Source organism: Colossoma macropomum, unplaced genomic scaffold (genome assembly GCF_904425465.1).
Source record: "Colossoma macropomum unplaced genomic scaffold, Colossoma_macropomum, whole genome shotgun sequence".
Lineage (NCBI taxonomy): Eukaryota > Metazoa > Chordata > Actinopteri > Characiformes > Serrasalmidae > Colossoma > Colossoma macropomum.
In genome coordinates this window covers 6,921,387-6,939,709 of record NW_023494792.1, presented here as the reverse complement: position 1 = coordinate 6,939,709, position 18,323 = coordinate 6,921,387, and the positions used below count along the sequence as shown (strand labels likewise).

The 18,323-nt window shown below is 39.4% G+C and overlaps 3 protein-coding genes across 4 annotated transcripts; 1 reads left to right on the top strand and 2 right to left on the bottom strand.

Moving 5' to 3' along the window:
• Positions 1–356: 356 nt before the first annotated feature.
• On the bottom strand, positions 357–5,580 carry rpl26 (ribosomal protein L26). 2 transcript variants are annotated; one of them, XM_036575734.1, is made up of 4 exons: positions 5,522–5,580; positions 4,704–4,876; positions 4,214–4,354; positions 357–526 (listed from the first exon to the last, which is right to left on the bottom strand). In XM_036575734.1, exons 2-4 carry the CDS (start codon positions 4,869–4,871, stop codon positions 398–400), a joined length of 438 nt encoding a protein of 145 aa, XP_036431627.1. In that variant the 5' UTR covers positions 4,872–4,876; positions 5,522–5,580; the 3' UTR covers positions 357–397. The 2 variants fall into 2 exon arrangements, with proteins under 2 accessions (XP_036431627.1, XP_036431628.1); XM_036575735.1 differs by having other exon boundaries at positions 5,429–5,546.
• A 3,211-nt stretch (positions 5,581–8,791) lies between these two features.
• On the top strand, positions 8,792–10,956 carry LOC118811287 (interleukin-17B-like). The gene is made up of 3 exons (XM_036575443.1): positions 8,792–8,954; positions 9,031–9,344; positions 10,704–10,956. Exons 1-3 carry the CDS (start codon positions 8,934–8,936, stop codon positions 10,954–10,956), a joined length of 588 nt encoding a protein of 195 aa, XP_036431336.1. The 5' UTR covers positions 8,792–8,933.
• A 2,916-nt stretch (positions 10,957–13,872) lies between these two features.
• Positions 13,873–17,757, bottom strand: arsia (arylsulfatase family, member Ia). Its single transcript, XM_036575442.1, has 2 exons — positions 17,456–17,757; positions 13,873–15,274 (listed from the first exon to the last, which is right to left on the bottom strand). Exons 1-2 carry the CDS (start codon positions 17,755–17,757, stop codon positions 13,873–13,875), a joined length of 1,704 nt encoding a protein of 567 aa, XP_036431335.1.
• Positions 17,758–18,323: the final 566 nt, after the last annotated feature.

Here is an 18,323-nt window from a genome sequence, read left to right as displayed (position 1 = left end):
TTGGTTTACAATTACTGTCTATAGCTTATTTGTGTCTACACAATTTATCAGTCCACCCCTACCCTGTCCATCAATGGTAAAGGACCACAACAGGACCACCACTGACCAGACACACATGCATGATGGACCATTCAGCACAGCAATGTACCCAGTAAGTTAGCAACTCCGCATATACGTTTTTCTTTAAAGCAGAATTGTCATACAGCTGTAATAACAATTTACTCAATTCCAGTCCGGTCTGCTGAACTATAGCAGGCACTAATAAAGCATTTGGTAAAAATAAGAATGAAAGCATCTTGATACTGACAAATGAATAAGACCATAAACACCCACACAATGATCCAAACTACATGAGATTTTGATTTTACAGTCTTTTATTGTTAGCAAAAGATAATGTTCACTCTTGCATTTTCTCAATGGTCTCCTCCTTGTATTTGCCCTTCTCCTTGATATCTTGCCGAGACTTGGCTTTGCGCTCCAGGATCTTTTTGCGATCCTTGTCGAGCTTCAGCCTGGTAATCACGACCTGGTGAACACAAACAAAACAATGATTTACATTTGCACAAAACAACCTGTACAAAAAAAAATTAAAAAACGCACTTTACATTTCACATCACTAACTCTGTAGAAGCTTCTTCATGCTACAAAGCATTTGGGAAACCAAGAAGTTGGCAAAAATAAATTGTCTTGATGTAAGAATGCACCAAAGAGTAAGTAAGCAGGACTGGCAGTGTTCATCAACACTCTGGCTTTAAAAGAAAAGCACAGCCGCCAGCAATACACCATTAGGGAAACAGCTCAAAACACATTTTCAAACAAACCGCAACTTAAAATAAATAAGTAAAAAGGTATGCAACTGAAATTAAATTCTGGTGTTTAACTACCTAACCTGAATTACACTGAATTGGTGATAAACTGCTGCACCATACAGTCATATGCAAAAGTTTGGACACCTTTGGACAAAAACATGTTTTCACTTAAACAAGTCATCACATTCTCTACAGAGGCACAATTACTGTTTATTTACTGAACTTAATATACTGGGGTAGTTTATTTTTGCCCAATACATAATCAAATAAAAATGTGCACTAAAATTTAAGACATTTAAGTTTGTTCTCTGTAGAGAATGTTTCAACTTATTTTCACTAGTTCACATGTTAAATTGACCAAGTGTTCAAATTTTTTGCGTACAACTGTACGGTAAAGATAATCTGAATTCTACAGCCCTGTCTGTATAAGAGCTTCTGTATATCAAGCTCTCACAATAACAAATTTAAAAGGCAAAGCAAATATCTGATCAGTTTCAGTCTACACCAACATTCAGAATATGCAAAAAACTCAGCCAACTAGTACGTCCTGCCTGTATTTGAAAGAAAAACAGAATTTATCATCTGTGTCATCGCACTACAGGCCTCTACCACAACAGGCACCATCCAAACAAACTAACCCGCATGTACAATATATCTGATATTTTAGAGACCAACACTTAGATCTCTACAATGACTCAAATGGACTTTTGTGCTTATCATGTGGCGTGATGACTGCTTTGTCACCAAAACTAACATGAGCAAGAATTAAAAAAAAAAAAAAAGCGCCTTTTTTTTTTAACAGCAGCAAATCAAAAACATGGCTAAACTTATGTGCATGTTTCACCTTGTACACTCAGCGTGCTGGTCTGCATGTAAATGGGACTATAAACTAGTTCTTTAAACATTTCTTAAACATCTTGGTTCAGTTAAAGCCAGAGACATCACAAAGAGCCTACAGTTTCAGAGGCGAGTGTTTCCTATTATAATCTAGTACTGCAAATCTGCCTATTCTACTGACTTGATCCAACCAATAAAGAAAATCCAGAAGGATCCTGAGTAAGTGGAAGACCAGTTATGAAAAATGAGACCATCAGTGGTCGTGTGATTTCTTTACAAAAAACACTGCACACCCAGATTTTTGATCCTACCAAAACATAACATCTGACATTCAGCAATACAATCAACCAAGCTCCAATCTCAGTATCTTATGTCTAATAAAACTGAGCAAATGAGGACCAGGACACTGTTGAATTTTCTCTGTGACACACAAAATACGGCACAGCATTCTGTTTTTTTCTTAACCCCACTTGTTGAGCAGGGAATGAACGTTATCTGCTATGTTAGTTAATGTAGGCTGCAAAACATTTCTGGTAAATTTAACAAGTTCTTTATTTTAGGCTTGTGTGTTATCAATTAAATGCCAGCTAATGTGGGTTAGACAGTGATGAGAAATTTACAAAATTACATCTCTTTTTGGCTTTCTGAATTACACAGCAACTAGCATTCACACTGTGCAAAAGAAAGGAAAAATGAAGCAGTCTCCAGTCCACGAAAGACGCTTGCTAGCAGATTCTCAATTGTGCAGCCTGAGCAAAACTGTCATGAGACTGGTTTCTATGGGAAGCAAATTCAGCCAAAAAAGAAATTAAAATTAAAACAAAAACAAAATGTAAATGCCAACCTCTTTTTGCCATTTCTTTTTCCAAACATCTGTGCAAATATCCTGCCAAAATTAAAAAATGAAATACCTAAATTTTGCAATTTAATTTTTCACATGAGCACGAGCCATTAGTGACAAAAAATACATTTAAAACAGCTGTCATTTCATTTTAGTACTTATTCTGGTATTTCATGGCCAAATCTAAAATGAAAAAGCTAATAGTGAAAAGAAAATCCAAGCTTCACTTTGGCTTTGTCTTTCTTCATGAAACGCATAATACATGTCAAAACTAAAATCAAAATGCAGTGTTTACATTCTTATTTATTTTTCGTAGCAATAGGCTGCATATCTGACAAAATGAAAAATAAACAGCAAAAACAGCAAAGTCACAGTTTGCGATTCAGTTTGACGTGGACGCGCTTAAAGTGTCCAAATAAAAAGGCAAATACAAACGAACATCGGCGCCATCTGCTGGAGATTTACTTTTCATTTGCTACTTTGCTTTTTCGTTTTCAAATTGACCAACATGAAATGTGTGTTAATCAGCCCTACGCGGGGCTACAGGGTAAATTTTACAACGCAGTACTGGTCAAGCATATACTGGTTTGTTCTGAGGCCATTTGGTCTGATGTTCAGTTACACCGGATCTGAGACATGACTGTTTTTTCCTGAGTGGTTTAGTCCGAGGAATGAGGCCATTCTGACTCTGAGGTCTAAGGATGCCCTAAATTGTACCCCTGAGCCCGCCTAGTGCTAATTAACATATATTTGCATGTTGGTCAATTTGAAAAAGAAAAAGCAAAGTGGCAAATGAAAAGTAAACCTCCAGCAGGTGGCGCCGATGTCCGTTTGCATTTGCCTTTTTATTGACACGTCCACGCCGAAAACTGAACTGCAAACTGTCACTTTGCTGGCGATTTATCCATTTTGCATTTTCATTTTGTTAGATATGCAGCCTATTGCAACGAAAAAGAAATAAGACCGTAGACATTGCACTTTGATTAGTTTCGTTACGCATTCTGCATTTCATGAAGAAAAGGCAAAGCCAAAGTAAAGCTTGGATTTTCTTTTCTCTATTAGCTTTTTCATTTTAGATATGACCATGAAACACCAGAATAAGTACTAAAATGAAATGACATGGCAGTTTTAAATTTATTTTTATTTTATGTAGGTATTTCATTTCATTTTCAATTTTAGCAGGATACTTGCACAGATGTTTGGAAAAAGTAATGGCAAAAAGGTTTGCATTTACATTTTATTGTTTTAATTTTATTTTTTTTTTGGCCAGATTTGCCTCCAATAGGTTTCAAAGTAGCTGAATAATTTTTACAACAAAAATGGGATTAGTGCAGTGGCAAACTTCTCGTCTAGGATTTTACTTCGCTGGATTACAGGAGTGTAAGGCTGATCAATGTTACATAGCCCCAGTTATCTAGTTTAGCTCCTTTACTGCTAGTGGTCACACTGACCAGACTTTAAGTGACAGATCATCCACCCTAAAATATCCATAACCGCTCTCTACTTTCAGAGCTAAACTGAAAACTTTTTATTCAACACTGAGTCCCTATCCCACAGTATCTCCTGTATGATGCAGTTTTTCTACGGTTGTCATTACACTTTGATAGTAACCTTGAGTTTGAGAAAGGCACAATAGTATGGACTAAAGCTTCCCTGTCATCAGACTAAACACTACAGCAACACTAATTTAACAGATCACAATCATCCTTAAGCATCGATCTCGTACCTTGCTAGGGTGGATGCCAACATGGACTGTGGTGCCATTGGCCTTCTCACGCTGCACACGCTCAATGTAGATGACGTACTTCTTCCTGTACACCTGGACAACTTTGCCAATCTGCTGGCCTTTGTAGTGTCCCCGGACAACCTGGTCACAACAGAGGAAAACAACAAAAGCAGGAAAATTAAGCCTCAAAAAATGTAATTATCTAGAACAGTAACTGCCTCCTCAAGTCCTGCAGTTTGGAGACAAATGAGTAGAAAGGCCCCACAATTTCAAAATGACTGTCAACTAATGAGGTTCATGTAACGAGCAAAACAGTAACAAGTTACAAGCATGGTAGGAAGTTCACATGAATACAACACAGAGCACAAAAAACCTGTTCTCTTTAAAAAGACAAGTAAATTCACTAGTTTCTCCCAAAAACAAACTGCTCTGTAATACATCAGTCGAAATATATCAAAGCAACATGACTTATAAACTCTCAAGGGCTTACCTGGACCTCATCGTCCTTACGGATGGGCATGGACCTTACGTTGTACTTCTGGCGGAGCTCTTTGGAAAGAGGAGAGGACATGATCTTCCTGCGGATGTGTGAAGGGGCATTAAAGTGCCTCTTGCGGTTCTTGCGCCGAGAGGAGGTCACAAACGGATTGATCTTCATGGTGGCTATGGAGCATAAAAAAGTGCAGACCAGTCAGCCCGCTAAGAGCAATCAACAGCCGCAGAGCGCACACCTTACAAATCGTGAGAATTTAACACACGCTAGTAAGATCAGGCGACTCTAGATGAACAAGTTTGAGTGTTGGTTGATAATAGTCACCCTCCAGCCACCACAAACAAGTACTTGGCTTTTTTACAGTCACAATACTTAATAGTAGTCTTCCAGCTACAGTCGGCGCGTCTTTGACACGGGTCTAACTTAGCCAAACATTCCCCACTACAGAAGCCGCGACCACCCTTAGCACTCATTAACAACTACCACTGCAAACTGAACGCCTTTCTTTTTCTTAAACACACAGCACGGCTTCACATTTGGCCTCCAGTCTGTATAAACTGCCCCTCTGAGCGCGAAAGGAGGAATATTTATAACAGAGTCGGGCAGATCAGTGCTAGACCGCTAGCAACAAGCTAGCTCTGCTCTTCGGCCAAAATACCGGCGACTGGAGGCAAATCATTCAGAAATAACACAACCATAATAACATTTGTGATGTTCTATACCGTCAGTCTGTGATTTGGATTACACACACGTTAAACCGGTAAGGATGGACAGAGATTAAACTTAAACAGCATTGCCAGCGTCTCTCACCCTACCGAGTATTCCGCTATGGCCGCCGGAAAAGAGGCTCCTAAACTACTTCCGCCCGAATTAGTCGAGCACCAAATATCGCGATAATTGGAAACGCGAACAGCGGGAGGAGCTTCAGACTTCAGCTCGGGTTCAAATCATCAACTGAGACGATTAAAGTTACTGTTCTGATCAGATACGCGTCACTGAGTTATCAATACCAACCACAGCTCACATTTACATTCACTTTACATTCATAGAGGGAAACACATAACATCGCTGTCCATTTATGTCCAAAACGGTGACTTACAGGAGAAGGCAAAAACCTTCATTACCTTTTTTTATGGTCCATGGTTCATTTCAATCAAGTTTTATGGAGCAGGTTCTGCGTTTAAATGATGTAGTGAAATAAAAATCGAAAAAAGAGAGATACATTTTTTTTGTGTGTTTTTATTTAATCATCATCATTATTATTATTATTATTATTATTATTATTGAATATTATATATCGAATTATGACTCTTCGTGACATTTGAGTTTCCCTTTTTTCAATTAACATTTATAAATACACACATAAAAATGGTGGTTCTTCAAGGGTTCTTTAGTAAAGAAAATGGTTCTATATAGAACCTTGAATACTTTTTTAAAGAATACTTTTTGAGGAAGTATTCTTTAAAAAAGTGGCTGAACATGTTAATTTGGGCAGTTTTCTTTGCAGACTTCTGCAGGTTTGCATCCAAAATATCTTTATACACTTCTGAGTTTATGATTCCTTCAATGAACAGAAAAACAGCCTCAGACTTTCTCCAGGCTTTCTCCACACAAACACAAATGCTGCTGAAAAAACCCATAGAAACCATTAAATGGTGATTGTAAAATCAGAGAGCACCAACAAAATGAAACAAAAGGTTTTGACATTCATTAATCAGTCTCTGCCAAAAAAGCCTCCATGCTTTTTAAGATGTTTAAAGCAAGATGTTGTGTAAAAAAAAAAAAACTGAAAAATAAATGGATCATACAGTGAGTGTGAACCCTTTTTAGTAAAAACAGTAGATCATGAATAATGATTAACTGAGCCCACAACCAGGAATTGAACTGCAGTGTTTATTTAGGTACAATTTACATCCCCATTTTTAGAGACTACAGGAAACTTTGTAGTATGTTTTTAAAAAATCATTTATTCAACCTCTAGTTAGCTAAAATAACACATTAAAGGATTAATCTCCACTGTTTATTCATTTATTTTGGTAAGCCCTTTTTTCTAGCTTTTATTGTGACAGAACTCTGTCTACATTCTTTTGTGTGACTTTTAGGAGGAAGATTCTTCCCAATAAACACTGTGTCATGGATTCATTTGCATGCACTTTACTACACTACGATTATTCCAGGTTTGTGGATTATTCCAGTAATTGCTCAGGTACTTCATCTCACACAGCAATAAGAATGGATTATATGGGCATTACATTCTCAGAAAAAAGGAACTGTCACTGGGGCAGTACCCCTCTTGTCACCAGGGTGGTACTCTCAAAGGTACATCTGAGTACTTTTACTCAGGAAACATAATTGTACCATAGTCCATTAAAATTATATTTTCTAAGTTGTATTGACTCCACGAACCCCGCCTCGTCTCCAGGGTTTTTATTTTATGGTTCTGTTTTAAAACATTAGATTATAAAAAGATACAAATATGTACTTTTCCACTGGGAAAAACTTACTTAGGGCACACAATTGAACTTTAAAACCACTGTTGTACCCTTGAGGGTACTTTTACATTGTTTGTACCTTCATGAACAAAAACTGTACCTGCACAGCACCTTTATTTCTAACAGTGTAGGGTGCAGATGTAGACCACATTCATTTGTTATTCTCGAAGTAAGAATAGCTGGTCTATACTGCTGTAAATACATTTTCACAAGTTACATTTCTGGACCAATCTGACTTTACAGATGGGCTTCAAAACACTTAAAATCTCTGTTCTTTTGAAAAGGAAACCTCCCAACTGAACTGCGCTAACATGCCATGGAAGCAGGTGTTCTTTCTTTGGCTACCTCAATAGGACCCATTGAAATAAACATGCCAATACAAAGAGGATCAAAGAGAGAACCTTTGATGGCTCACATCCGCAATGCCTGGCACCATTCTATAAGAGGGAGTTCCCAGCGTGCATCTGTAGACCTTCAAAGTCCTGGTTGTTTGCTTAGTGTGAACAGGGTTAAGACCATCCTGAAAAACGAATAAAAGGCATTTCTAAGTAAAGAGCACACATGGACAGCACAACAAAACACAAAGTCTCGATGATTCAAGGTTTTGGGCTAGTTATGCTGCATATAATACACACTTTGTTCTATTCTCAATACAAATTTTGGCTGGTTTCAAAATAATTACACAGAACTGCGCAAAGTCAAAGCAATTAAGAGTAAGTTGTTCCTTTTTCAGCATCAGGAATAGAACATAACACCTAAATGTAATATCACGTTTTTTAGTATTTAGTGTTTCCGCTCCTACAGTTTTTCAGGGATATTTTTCTTCACCTTCAAAGTTCAGTCTTAGAAATTAGTTGTATTTTTTGTCCATTATTTTGAGAATATCAGCAGCTCTTTTGTTTGATTTGTAAGTTCTCTTCTTTTTTGTCTATTTCCTTTTCTTAGTAAGGGCTCCTTGACAGCTACACACCCTTTCAGACTCATAGTGTTGAGTTGTCGTCTTACAGTGGAAGGATGACGAAAGCACTAAGTACTCTTTATCTGATGGGGACAGTTTTGGTGGTCTACCAGGTCTTGATGCTAGGAGTCCCATTTTCTCTGTATTTTCTTTATCATTTTCTCATTATCAATTTTGGAAACTCATGATTTTCCTTTGACTTTCCCCTTAAAGTTATGCCAATGGATTATCTTATATCTAATTTTCTCAGAAATATCTCCTGCAAAAATGAGCAACTAGTTAATGACTTAATGACTGTTTTGACAAGAAATTAAATAAATTAAGGGTCTCTGACTTTTGAACAGTACTGTACATGCGGTTCCAAGCACTCTTAGACCAAGATCATGACATATTTATTTAGTGCTGTCCTCATATACTAACATAGCAACATGTCACATGAATTCAGACAATAAAGTAAATATTGATCAGAACTGCCATCAGCATGGAATAGCAAACACAGTATATGGCAAAGTCTGCCTGTTAAATGACTGTGTATTATGTTCTCATGTGCATTTTTAAAGCAGCAGTGGATGCAGCGCTGCAGCACAGTGCAAACTCTCAGATTCTTATGTTCCTCTGGCCACACCTTGAGCTGCAAAGCACAGGTGTGTCCCTACCCGTGACAAAACCTGGAGTGTAAGGTTTTCATTACTGATCCTACAAGGTTTCCTCTCTGCAAAGGCATTCAATACATGGTTGATCCCCTGTATTAAATGTGGAGTGTCTTAACTGGAAATCATGGGCAAATTCTGGAATGAGGTGAGTAGTATTAGCTGCTTTTGAATGGATGTGGGAGAAAGATTTTGGTCAGACGCTCACCAGCTGTCTCCAACAGTTGGTAATGTTCCTGATGGTGGTGAATGTTTTGGTGTGGACGGAGGCGCATAAAGAGGGGAAGACACGGAGGCGAAAACTGGAGAGCCAACAGGAACCTCAGCCCCAGAGGAATGGATCTTCTTTCAGAATGCCCCTGGATCCAATCTTGACCGGTGAGGCTACAGCAGGGTCAGGAGAGATGGACTTTGACAAGACCATAGAGGACATGGTGTCTCAAGTGAAGAGCAACCCAGCTCTTTCCAAAACCAAATGTGTGGTGGATCGCCAGCTATGGATGTCCAACAGTCGAAGCCTCTCCCCATGGTCCTACAGGTGGGCTAAGCATCTCCTGCACTACCTAATGGAATTTAGTCAAGTGTAGTTCAGAGCAATAAACTGAAATGTGGGCAGTTAGTTATTTAGTCAGTTAGTTAGAGTACAGTAGCAACTGTTTTTGGTTCAGTTAACATTAGTATGCACTGTTGGGTTACACTGGCTTATGATTTTTTAAGATAGACTTTCACAAGGGAGATATTTTAATGCAGCTAGCTTGGGGTGGCACTGCAAATAAAATGCCTAATAATGCACTGTGGGAGCTGCCTAGCAAACAAGGGGTAACATGACAGCTAAAGCAGGAAAACTAACAGCTAAGAGTAATTACAGAGTGTAACATAAACAATACATAATAAACTGATGATATGCAGAATCAGAATCACATATTCTGGATGAAACTTCCAGAACCCAAAGGGCAAATCCATTGATTTTTAAATAATTCTAAATAAATAAATAAATAAATGTGTTAAACATGCAAACATTCAGGGTGGTTACAGCACTCTACAGAAACACAGTCACAACTGAGCCCTTTAATGAAAAAGTATATTGTAAAATCATAAGCATGGTATGGCATTGTTTGACACCCTGTATTTAAAATAAAGGGGTCACTAAAAGGTAGACAATGCATAGTTTGGCTATTTAATGTAAAGGTTGTACAAAATAACATAGAAAATACAATACCTGATAAAAAGGGTGTAATGGTTAATGTGTGTGTGTTTTTTTTTCTGTTTGTTTGAGTGGCTCACAGTAGTTGTGATAGGAACCTGACATCCAAAGCATTTAATACCTCTAAAAACTACCTCACAGAAAGGAATTACATATAAAAATGGTTATAAATATGCTGACTATGCCTCAGACACTATTGCACAGCAACTGTCCTTTTTTAAAGCCATTTATGGTGGGAAGGTACATTCAGGAAGTCAGAGAAAGCTTTTTTTTAGATTTACTAAAGTTTTCGACATTACATTTACAGATTTAGAAGACACATGTAGGTTCACTGGTTGTTATGGATGGTAAACAAAGTGTCTAGATTTGCATTGTAGACATTGCGACCCCTGGTGTCAAACAAGTTTCTCTACACTGAATCCTTTTACATAGCAAGTGGGCAGGCCTAGCTTACATATGGGAAAGTACTGTATGTGAAATAATGGCTCAAGTAAAAGTATAAGTTGTAACCAAAAGCCGACTTGAGTGAAAAGTACCAGGTGAGTATCAGTTCCTAACACATCTAGTAGAAGTTTTTTTAAACATGTAGCGTAGGTGGGTAAATGTAACTAGACTGCACTCACAGTCACATCACTGCTAGTCAGACCTCCAAAGCTGCGTGTGGTAACAGCTCTGCTGTGGGTCTCTGTACAGAATCAACCATGATGAGAAGCGCCGGCCAGTGGACATCCCGGAGGCGAAGTGCTCGTGCTCAGGCTGCATCAACCCGTTCACCATGCAGGAGGACCGCTCCATGAGCAGCGCGCTCATCTACACGCAACTCCCGGTGCGCAGGCTGCTCTGCGATGCGCCGCCCGGCCGCAGGGGGCGCCGTAAGAAATGCGTGCCGCGCTACAGGACCGTGGTGGAGAGCATCGCAGTGGGCTGCACCTGCATAGTGGGCTGATGGGAAGGCAGGGGCCCCCGATATTTTTCAATGCACAATTTTTTAAACATTGTAATAAAAACTATTATTAATGCATATAATGTTGTATTATTGATTGTATCTGTTTATCATGGGTGTTTATGTTTAAGTTGTTAAAATAAACATTAAAAAACACGAAGCTAAGCTTTTATTATTATTATTATTATTATTACTACCGGTAGTAGTAGTAGTAGTATATAATAATAATAATAATAATAATAATAACTATCATGAATGCATATTGTGTTGTATTATTAATAGTATCCGTTTATCATATGTGTTCATGTTCAGGTTGTAAAAATAAACTTTAAAAACACAAAGCTAAGCTTTTCTTCTTCTTCTTCTTTTTATCATTATTATTATTATTATTATTATTATTATTATTATTATTAGCATCACAGTAGGCTGCACCTGCATAGTGGGCTGATGGGAAGGCAGGGACCCCCGATATTTTTTAAAAGAACAATTTTTAAACATTGTAATAAAAACTATTATTAATGCATATAATGATGTATTATTGATAGTATCTGTTTATCATGGGTGTTTATGTTCAAGATGTTAAAATAAACAAAAAAACACAAAGCTAAGCTTTTATTATTATTATTATTATTATTATTGGTAGTAGTAGTAGTAGTTCGTAGTAATAGTATATAATAATAATAATAATAATAATAATAATAACTATTATGAATGCATATAGTGTTTTATTATTAATTATTATTAATTATTATAATAATGTATTATTACCTGTATTATCATATACTAACAGGGGTGCCAATAGTTCTAGAGGGCACCATATCACATGTAAACAAATGATGTGGTAATAAATTCGATATATTTCTGCTTCATAAATTACTGCAGTCTTCTTTGCATTTTCTTCTGCTGGAGGAGAATCTCTCTCAACAACTTGTTTAGAGCAGGGTGCCCAATGTTTTTGTTTTGGGAGGCCAAAGCACAATGCCTGTGGTGGTCCGAGGGGAAGTTTTTAGGTTTTTTTCTCTTTTTTTTGTGTTTTATGCCATTGCACTGTATATTCGTAACTTAACCAAGAATTTAATAAGTTATGTACAGTATAAAAATATGTTTGCTCTCTCGTTAGGTGAACATCTCACAGACCAGGGTTCACACTGACCTCATTACACACTGATATAAGCTGGGTAGACTAGCCTAAACCTATTCTCTAGTCAAAGCCGTATCATAACGTATACTGTGAAATAATGACTAAAGTACAAATAAAAGTAGCTACCAAACAAGAATCAGGTAAAAAAAAAACTCCTATAGTTTCCTATAGAACTGCAGTACATGCAGCAACAGCACAGACAGCAACAGCACTCTTTTTAGGATCGTTTTGATCTACATAAAAACACTAAAGCTGATAAGTGAGAGGTGTGAGCAACACCAGTCCAGGTAATGTCAACATCAGAACACAATGAAAGAAATTCTCATAAAACAAAGAAATTAAAAACTATGTGTGAAAAACTAAAATAGAACGAGACAAAAGGTGCAGGCCTTTCCTCACAGCTTCAGTGTAAGTAAAAGTATTATCACTTTTAAAAACATAAATTCATTTTACTTTCAGGGATATTTCACTATTTCACATATTTTTCTAAATTTCTCCAGAATTGTTAAAATGTAAACGATGCCATTCAGAGTGGTTGTTATAGAGTAACTTGCAGATCACACTGGTGGTGATAGGAACCAGACGTCTGAACACCTCTAAAAGCTCCCTCACAGAAAGCTAACACATTCAGTGGTTACAAATACTCTGCCTCATGCCTGATAAAAGTTTAAAAAAACATAATTTTTAAAATACATCCACAACAGAGAGGTATATACATACTTGCCTATCTTTGGCTATATTTGCATTATAGACCTTGTGACTCCTTTCAATAACATTGTAAAGAAATATGAGATAGTTAGTTTCTCAGCAGTGATTAATTTCACATCAAACTACTCAGAAAGACTACATACACACAACGACTAAATTATACTGAAATAAAAAAAATGGTGGAATTCACCATTGACCATACAGAACTAAGTTTAGATAGCTACTAAACACTTCTGGTTGTCACTTGCTTCCAGCTCTCTAGAGCATGGAGTCATCACCATGGTTCTGTAGTCCTGCACATTTTACTGTTCCTGCTCTAAACCTTACTTCAACATTTGGATCAGGTATGTTTGGAGCAGGGAAAACACTAAAAAGTGCAGGACATGGGTTCACCAGGACCAGAACTGGGAACCCGTGCTCTAGAGAAGTATTATTTCAGTGTGCCCACTAGAGAGCAGTGTCACTACAGAAATTACACTAGTCTTCAGGCAGATGCCATATCCATCCAACAGGCATGCTTTCTTTATTTTATTCATTTTATGACATACATTTCCATTACTCGCTGTAAAATCACAAAAAAATTGGCAAATGCTATGACGTGTGGTGAGTGGTTGATCATTTTGAGGACAATAAAAACCTAATTCAAGATGTGTAGGACCAGAAAGTAAGTATCTGAAATCAACAAATAGTGTCAATAGCTACTGCTGCAGGTCAGTAAAACTTTTATAGACTTCAACATGCAGCATGCATGAGTCCTGCCTCTTTCTAAATAACAGTAAAGTTAAAAATCATGCATTCATGATTACCTCTAATTTTTCAGCCCACCTATAGGTTGTAATACAAACGTTGTAAGACCTTACAAATGGCAAATTACAATCACCAGAGTAGAAAAAACAGAGAGGTAGAATATGCAATAAAATGCAGTCAAGTATTCAACTGAATTTGTCCATAGGACATTAGGATTGTTCTTCGTCTTTGTGTAAATTAAGGAATGCGATCCCACAAGTATAATCCTACTACAAAAAAAGTAAGTCTCTATAAACATTGTCCATTCCTATTTATCTCACCATTCATATTCTATTGGACATCATCCTTGTGTTCAGTTTCCTAAAAAATGACCTCATTTTGCTGAACTTCTTCTTCTTGTCCTTCTTGTCTTTGTTCCTCCTGGGATAAACTCGGTTCCAGCAGTCTGCTTCCTCATCCCCAGCCCAAGGCCTCCAGGCGCCCCCATTCAGGCTGGGATCAGCCCTGGGGTCTTCGGCCGGGTAGCGCACGGGCACAGCTGTGCGGTTATAAAAGGCCAGCCTGGCCAGCAGCTGCTTCACCACGTCCGGCCTTTTCTCCGCCACGTCGTACCGCTCGTACGGATCTCCGCTAACATTGAATAGCCACACGGATTTGCGCGGCTCTGTGTGGCGCTCCAAGTCCCACCAGCCTCCTGGAAAGTTTCCCAGCATCTGTGGAGGAGTCCAGTCCCCATATCCCGGCTCCCCGGTCAAAAGCTTCCAGTCTCCCACCCGAACTGACGCCTGCACGGCTGTGTTCCAGATGCCGAACCCAGCCCGGAGGGAGCCGTGCCGTGCCTGGACGTAGAGCGGGTCAATGTTGTGCAAGATCTCAAGGCGGGGAGACTCCTTGCCCTCACTGATAGTCTCCCACATGTTGTATCCGTCCAGCCCCTGGGTCCAAGACACATTGCCCCCTGCCAGGCCAACCAGTGTCGGGTACCAGTCGGTGATGTGGACCAGCGCCTTGCTGACCTTCCTTCGTTGCCTCAGAAGTGGACTGTGGACAAAGCCCACTCCACGGACACCTCCTTCCCAATATGTCCCTTTCCTGCCTCTGAGAGGCCAGTTGCTCCCGCCAAAGAGTGGCTGGCCTCCGTTATCTGTGGAGAAGATGATTACACTGTTGCGATAGTAGCCGTACTTCCTTAGTGCATAAGTCACATTCCGCACTGCCTCATCTACAGCCGATACCATGCCGGCATATTTGCGGCGCAGAACGTTCCCCATTCCACGGTAAGGGTAGATGTACTCCTTGGGAGACTGCAAAGGAGTGTGCACAGCCTGGAAGGACAGGAAAATAAAGAGAGGCCGTGCTGACGGGTCGTGCGATGCTAGGATCTTGCGTACTCTACGGGTGTAAAGGTGAGTGGAATATTTACCCCTATGTCCCCACGCCACTGCCTCCCCTTCGTGGAGATCATACCCGCACATGCCCGGGCCGTCGCAGGAGTCATAAGTGTAGTAGTCCACGCTCCCCGTCAGAGAGCCAAAGTAGGTGTGGAAGCCCCGGCGAGTGGGGACGCAGTCCCGCTTGTAAAAGCCCAGATGCCATTTTCCCACCATGTGGGTAGAGTAGCCAGCTTCCTGGAGGCGCTGCGGCAGAGTGACCAGGTCAAAAGGCAGGCAGTTAGGCTGACGGGGCCGGATGATGGAATGCTGGAGGCCAGTGTGAATCTGATACCTGATGGGAGGAAAGGGAGCTGTTATTGAAGACAATGAGGGTGACTTAGATTATAATGATGATGGTGATCAGAGGTGAGTAGAGTAGCCTTAACCCACACTCCAAAAAAAATGCCTTGTTACTGCAAATATAAGTATCTGCCCAGAAAAATCTCCTCAGGTGTTGAGTTCCTTATAGCAGAGGTTCCCAAATTCAGACCCAGAGACCCCATGCTCTGCATATTTTTTGTGTTTTCTCTAGTCATGAGGAGCTTGTTAATTAGTTAATGAGCTGTGTCCGATGAGGGAAAGCGCAATAATGTGCATAGTGTGGGCTGCCCAGGGAGCTTTACAGAACAACTACTCAATATATATATAATCTATCAGCATAGGCCCTGAAGTTTGTTAGATACTTTTCTGGCACAATCCTTTTGGTCTGAAATGAAATGCTAAAGCTTGAAAGTGAAAAGTGTACTCAACAAAAAATCAGTGTGTTTTGCAGTAAAACTGGTACAGGCCCAAGAGAAGAAATTAGAGGTGGGTGATATGCCAAAACGTATGCAAAGACATTTTCACAACACACAGAACACATCACAATATTTTGACACACAGATGCAATGCACCAGTAGTGCCACATCAAAAAACTTTGAGTACATGAGTTTTCTTCAATGTTTCACATACTGCACTGCATTAAATCCAACCAAATAGGACTAATGATGCTCTCTTTGTAATGAAACATGCAGTCGGTCAGTGTTCTTTAAGTACTGATGTTGCGTATGATATGCTCAAAACAGCATATTGTAATGTAATGTATCATGATAATGATAAAATATCACCATACTGCCCCTCCTAAATTTAAAACAGAGCAAGGAATTAACGACTAAATGTGAAGGACTAAAACGTAGAGGCGTAAACAAAACGTCTTGATGCGAGATGGTTCATTGTAGAGTAACTTACTAACACAGATTTCTGTACAGTGGTGGTGATAGGAACCAGAGGTTGTGATGTCCACAAAACACATATAAAGCCATTTTATTTACTGCCCAAAACCACCAATTAGTTTGTATATCGCTGTTGTCAGAACAAAACCACAATTTTCAGTTTTTGACATTGTTTAAAAGTACCTGTTGCCTTTTAAATTGTGTGTAAATTTCATGATGAACAGACCAAAAGAAATGGCCCAAAATGACCTGGAAAAAAGTCTGGTTACATTGACTTACATTAAAAGTAAAGTATGTTTTTCCTTCTCCTGTGAAGTTACCATTTTGGAGACACAAAGTTTTGTTCTGATAGCAGTGATATGTAATGTTGATAATAGTGAAACAGTGTTTTCATCAGGGACTATTTTGCTTTAGGCTACAATGCTGGCATGTACGTCTCCACCATTTATGTATATATGTATGTATGTATGAATGTAGTTATTTATTTAACATTTTAGACCGAAATCTTATCTCGAAACTATCATAAACAATGTGTCAGCCATCACGCAACATGTTCATAAACATTTTGTGCAACATCTTTCTGTGAGAAAGTGTTAAAGGCAATAAACTCTTCAAACGTCTGGTTTCTTTCACCACCACTGTGAACAATTCTGACTCAGTAAGTTTCTCTAGAACAGAGCATTTCACACCAAACCACTCTTTGTTTACAAGTTAATTATGCAGAATTTTTAAAAGAATGACAGAATTTTCATTATATAAACACTTAAAAATGTGTTTTAGTCTTTAGTAAAGAACCATGAGTTTTATATAGAACCATTTCATGCTTAAAAGGTGCTTTGCATGGTGAAATTGTTCTTCAGATTGATGGAGAATGTGTTGTATATGGTTCTATAGACTCTTTTTGTAAATGGTTCTGCAGGGCACCAAAAAAGTTCTTCTATTTTTATAAACTTGACACTGTAACAGTAAAAGAACCCTTTTTTTGGTGCTATATAGAAACATTTTCAAAAAGGTTCCATGTAGAACCATGCAACACATCTTCCATCAATCTGAAGAACCATTTCACCATGCAAAGCACCTTTGAAGCATGCAAATGATTCTATATAGAACATACGGAACCACTGTCTTTACTAAAGAACACAGAGAAGAACCATTCTTTTTTAAGTGTACAGTTTCTCCGCGTCTGTCCACCAGGTTCTAGCTAATCTAAGGCTAAAAGAGCCGGGTGCTTCATTAGCGTGAGGGGGAGTCGTGAGCTCTACCTGCCCGTGAGCAGCTGACTGCGGGACGGGGTGCAGATGGGCTGCACGTAGTAATTCTCCAGCTTGACCCCCTCGGCGGCCAGCTTGTCCAGCGTGGGTGTGCGGATGTCTGGGTTGTGGTAGCCGATGTCGTTGAAGCCCAGGTCGTCCGTCATGATGAAGATGATGTGAGGGGCTCGGTGTCCGGGCACGGCGGCCCCGGGCTCGTTCTCAACCTGGTTGGGGCTCGTCCAGTCCCAGGACAGGTAGCCCACACTGAGCAGACTCATCACGGACAGACCCGTGAGCGGCGACAGGGCCATGTTAACTTTCCTCCTGAACAGCCTAAAGAGCAGCGCTGAGGAGGAGCAGGTCCGAGAGAGCTGGACACGCTGGGTCCATGTCCGAAGACTGCCAGAGGGAGTGAGTGGGTGAGAGAGTGAGTGAGTGATCAGGCACACAGCTTCGTGGCTTCACTGTTTCTCCCTGCACGGGGTCAGTTTGCTTTCGAGGATTATCGCACGATTCCTTAAAAGCTCTCGTGTTAACCCCGCCCGGATGGACCTGAACCAAACACTGTTTGGGTCACATGCCAAGTCGAGTAAACATACTCAAAAATATATTTAAATAACCCTTATCATTGTTTTCTATATGAACTCGGTGAACTTATGGAACGTTTGTAAACTGGGACCGTATTACAGAAACTTCCGAACTCTCAAATCTTATCTGCTCAGTCACCATGACAACTTCAGTTAGCACTGAATTTAGGACAGAAGCTATTTCTCAAGTTCATAATCTCATCCTCACTCCAGATAAGAAAACGGCTTTACAGAAACATCCTAACTAGACTCAATTTCCCACATTCTGTCCTAACTTAAAGAAAATCCCA

Excerpts from the sequence above, each read along its gene's own strand:
- LOC118811287 (XM_036575443.1), top strand. The coding sequence starts at position 8,934 with ATGGGCAAATTCTGGAATGAG. Across the intron at positions 8,955-9,030 it reads TGGGCAAATTCTGGAATGAG|TTGGTAATGTTCCTGATGGT; the intron begins GTGAGTAGTATT and ends TGTCTCCAACAG. Across the intron at positions 9,345-10,703 it reads CTCTCCCCATGGTCCTACAG|AATCAACCATGATGAGAAGC; the intron begins GTGGGCTAAGCA and ends GTCTCTGTACAG.
- rpl26 (XM_036575734.1), bottom strand. The coding sequence starts at position 4,871 with ATGAAGATCAATCCGTTTGTGACCTCCTCTCGGCGCAAGAACCGCAAG. Across the intron at positions 4,355-4,703 it reads GTAAGGACGATGAGGTCCAG|GTTGTCCGGGGACACTACAA; the intron begins GTAAGCCCTTGA and ends TGTTGTGACCAG. Across the intron at positions 527-4,213 it reads TTGGCATCCACCCTAGCAAG|GTCGTGATTACCAGGCTGAA; the intron begins GTACGAGATCGA and ends TGTGTTCACCAG.
- arsia (XM_036575442.1), bottom strand. The coding sequence starts at position 17,757 with ATGGCCCTGTCGCCGCTCACGGGTCTGTCCGTGATGAGTCTGCTCAGT. Across the intron at positions 15,275-17,455 it reads AGTCAGCTGCTCACGGGCAG|GTATCAGATTCACACTGGCC; the intron begins GTAGAGCTCACG and ends TCCTCCCATCAG.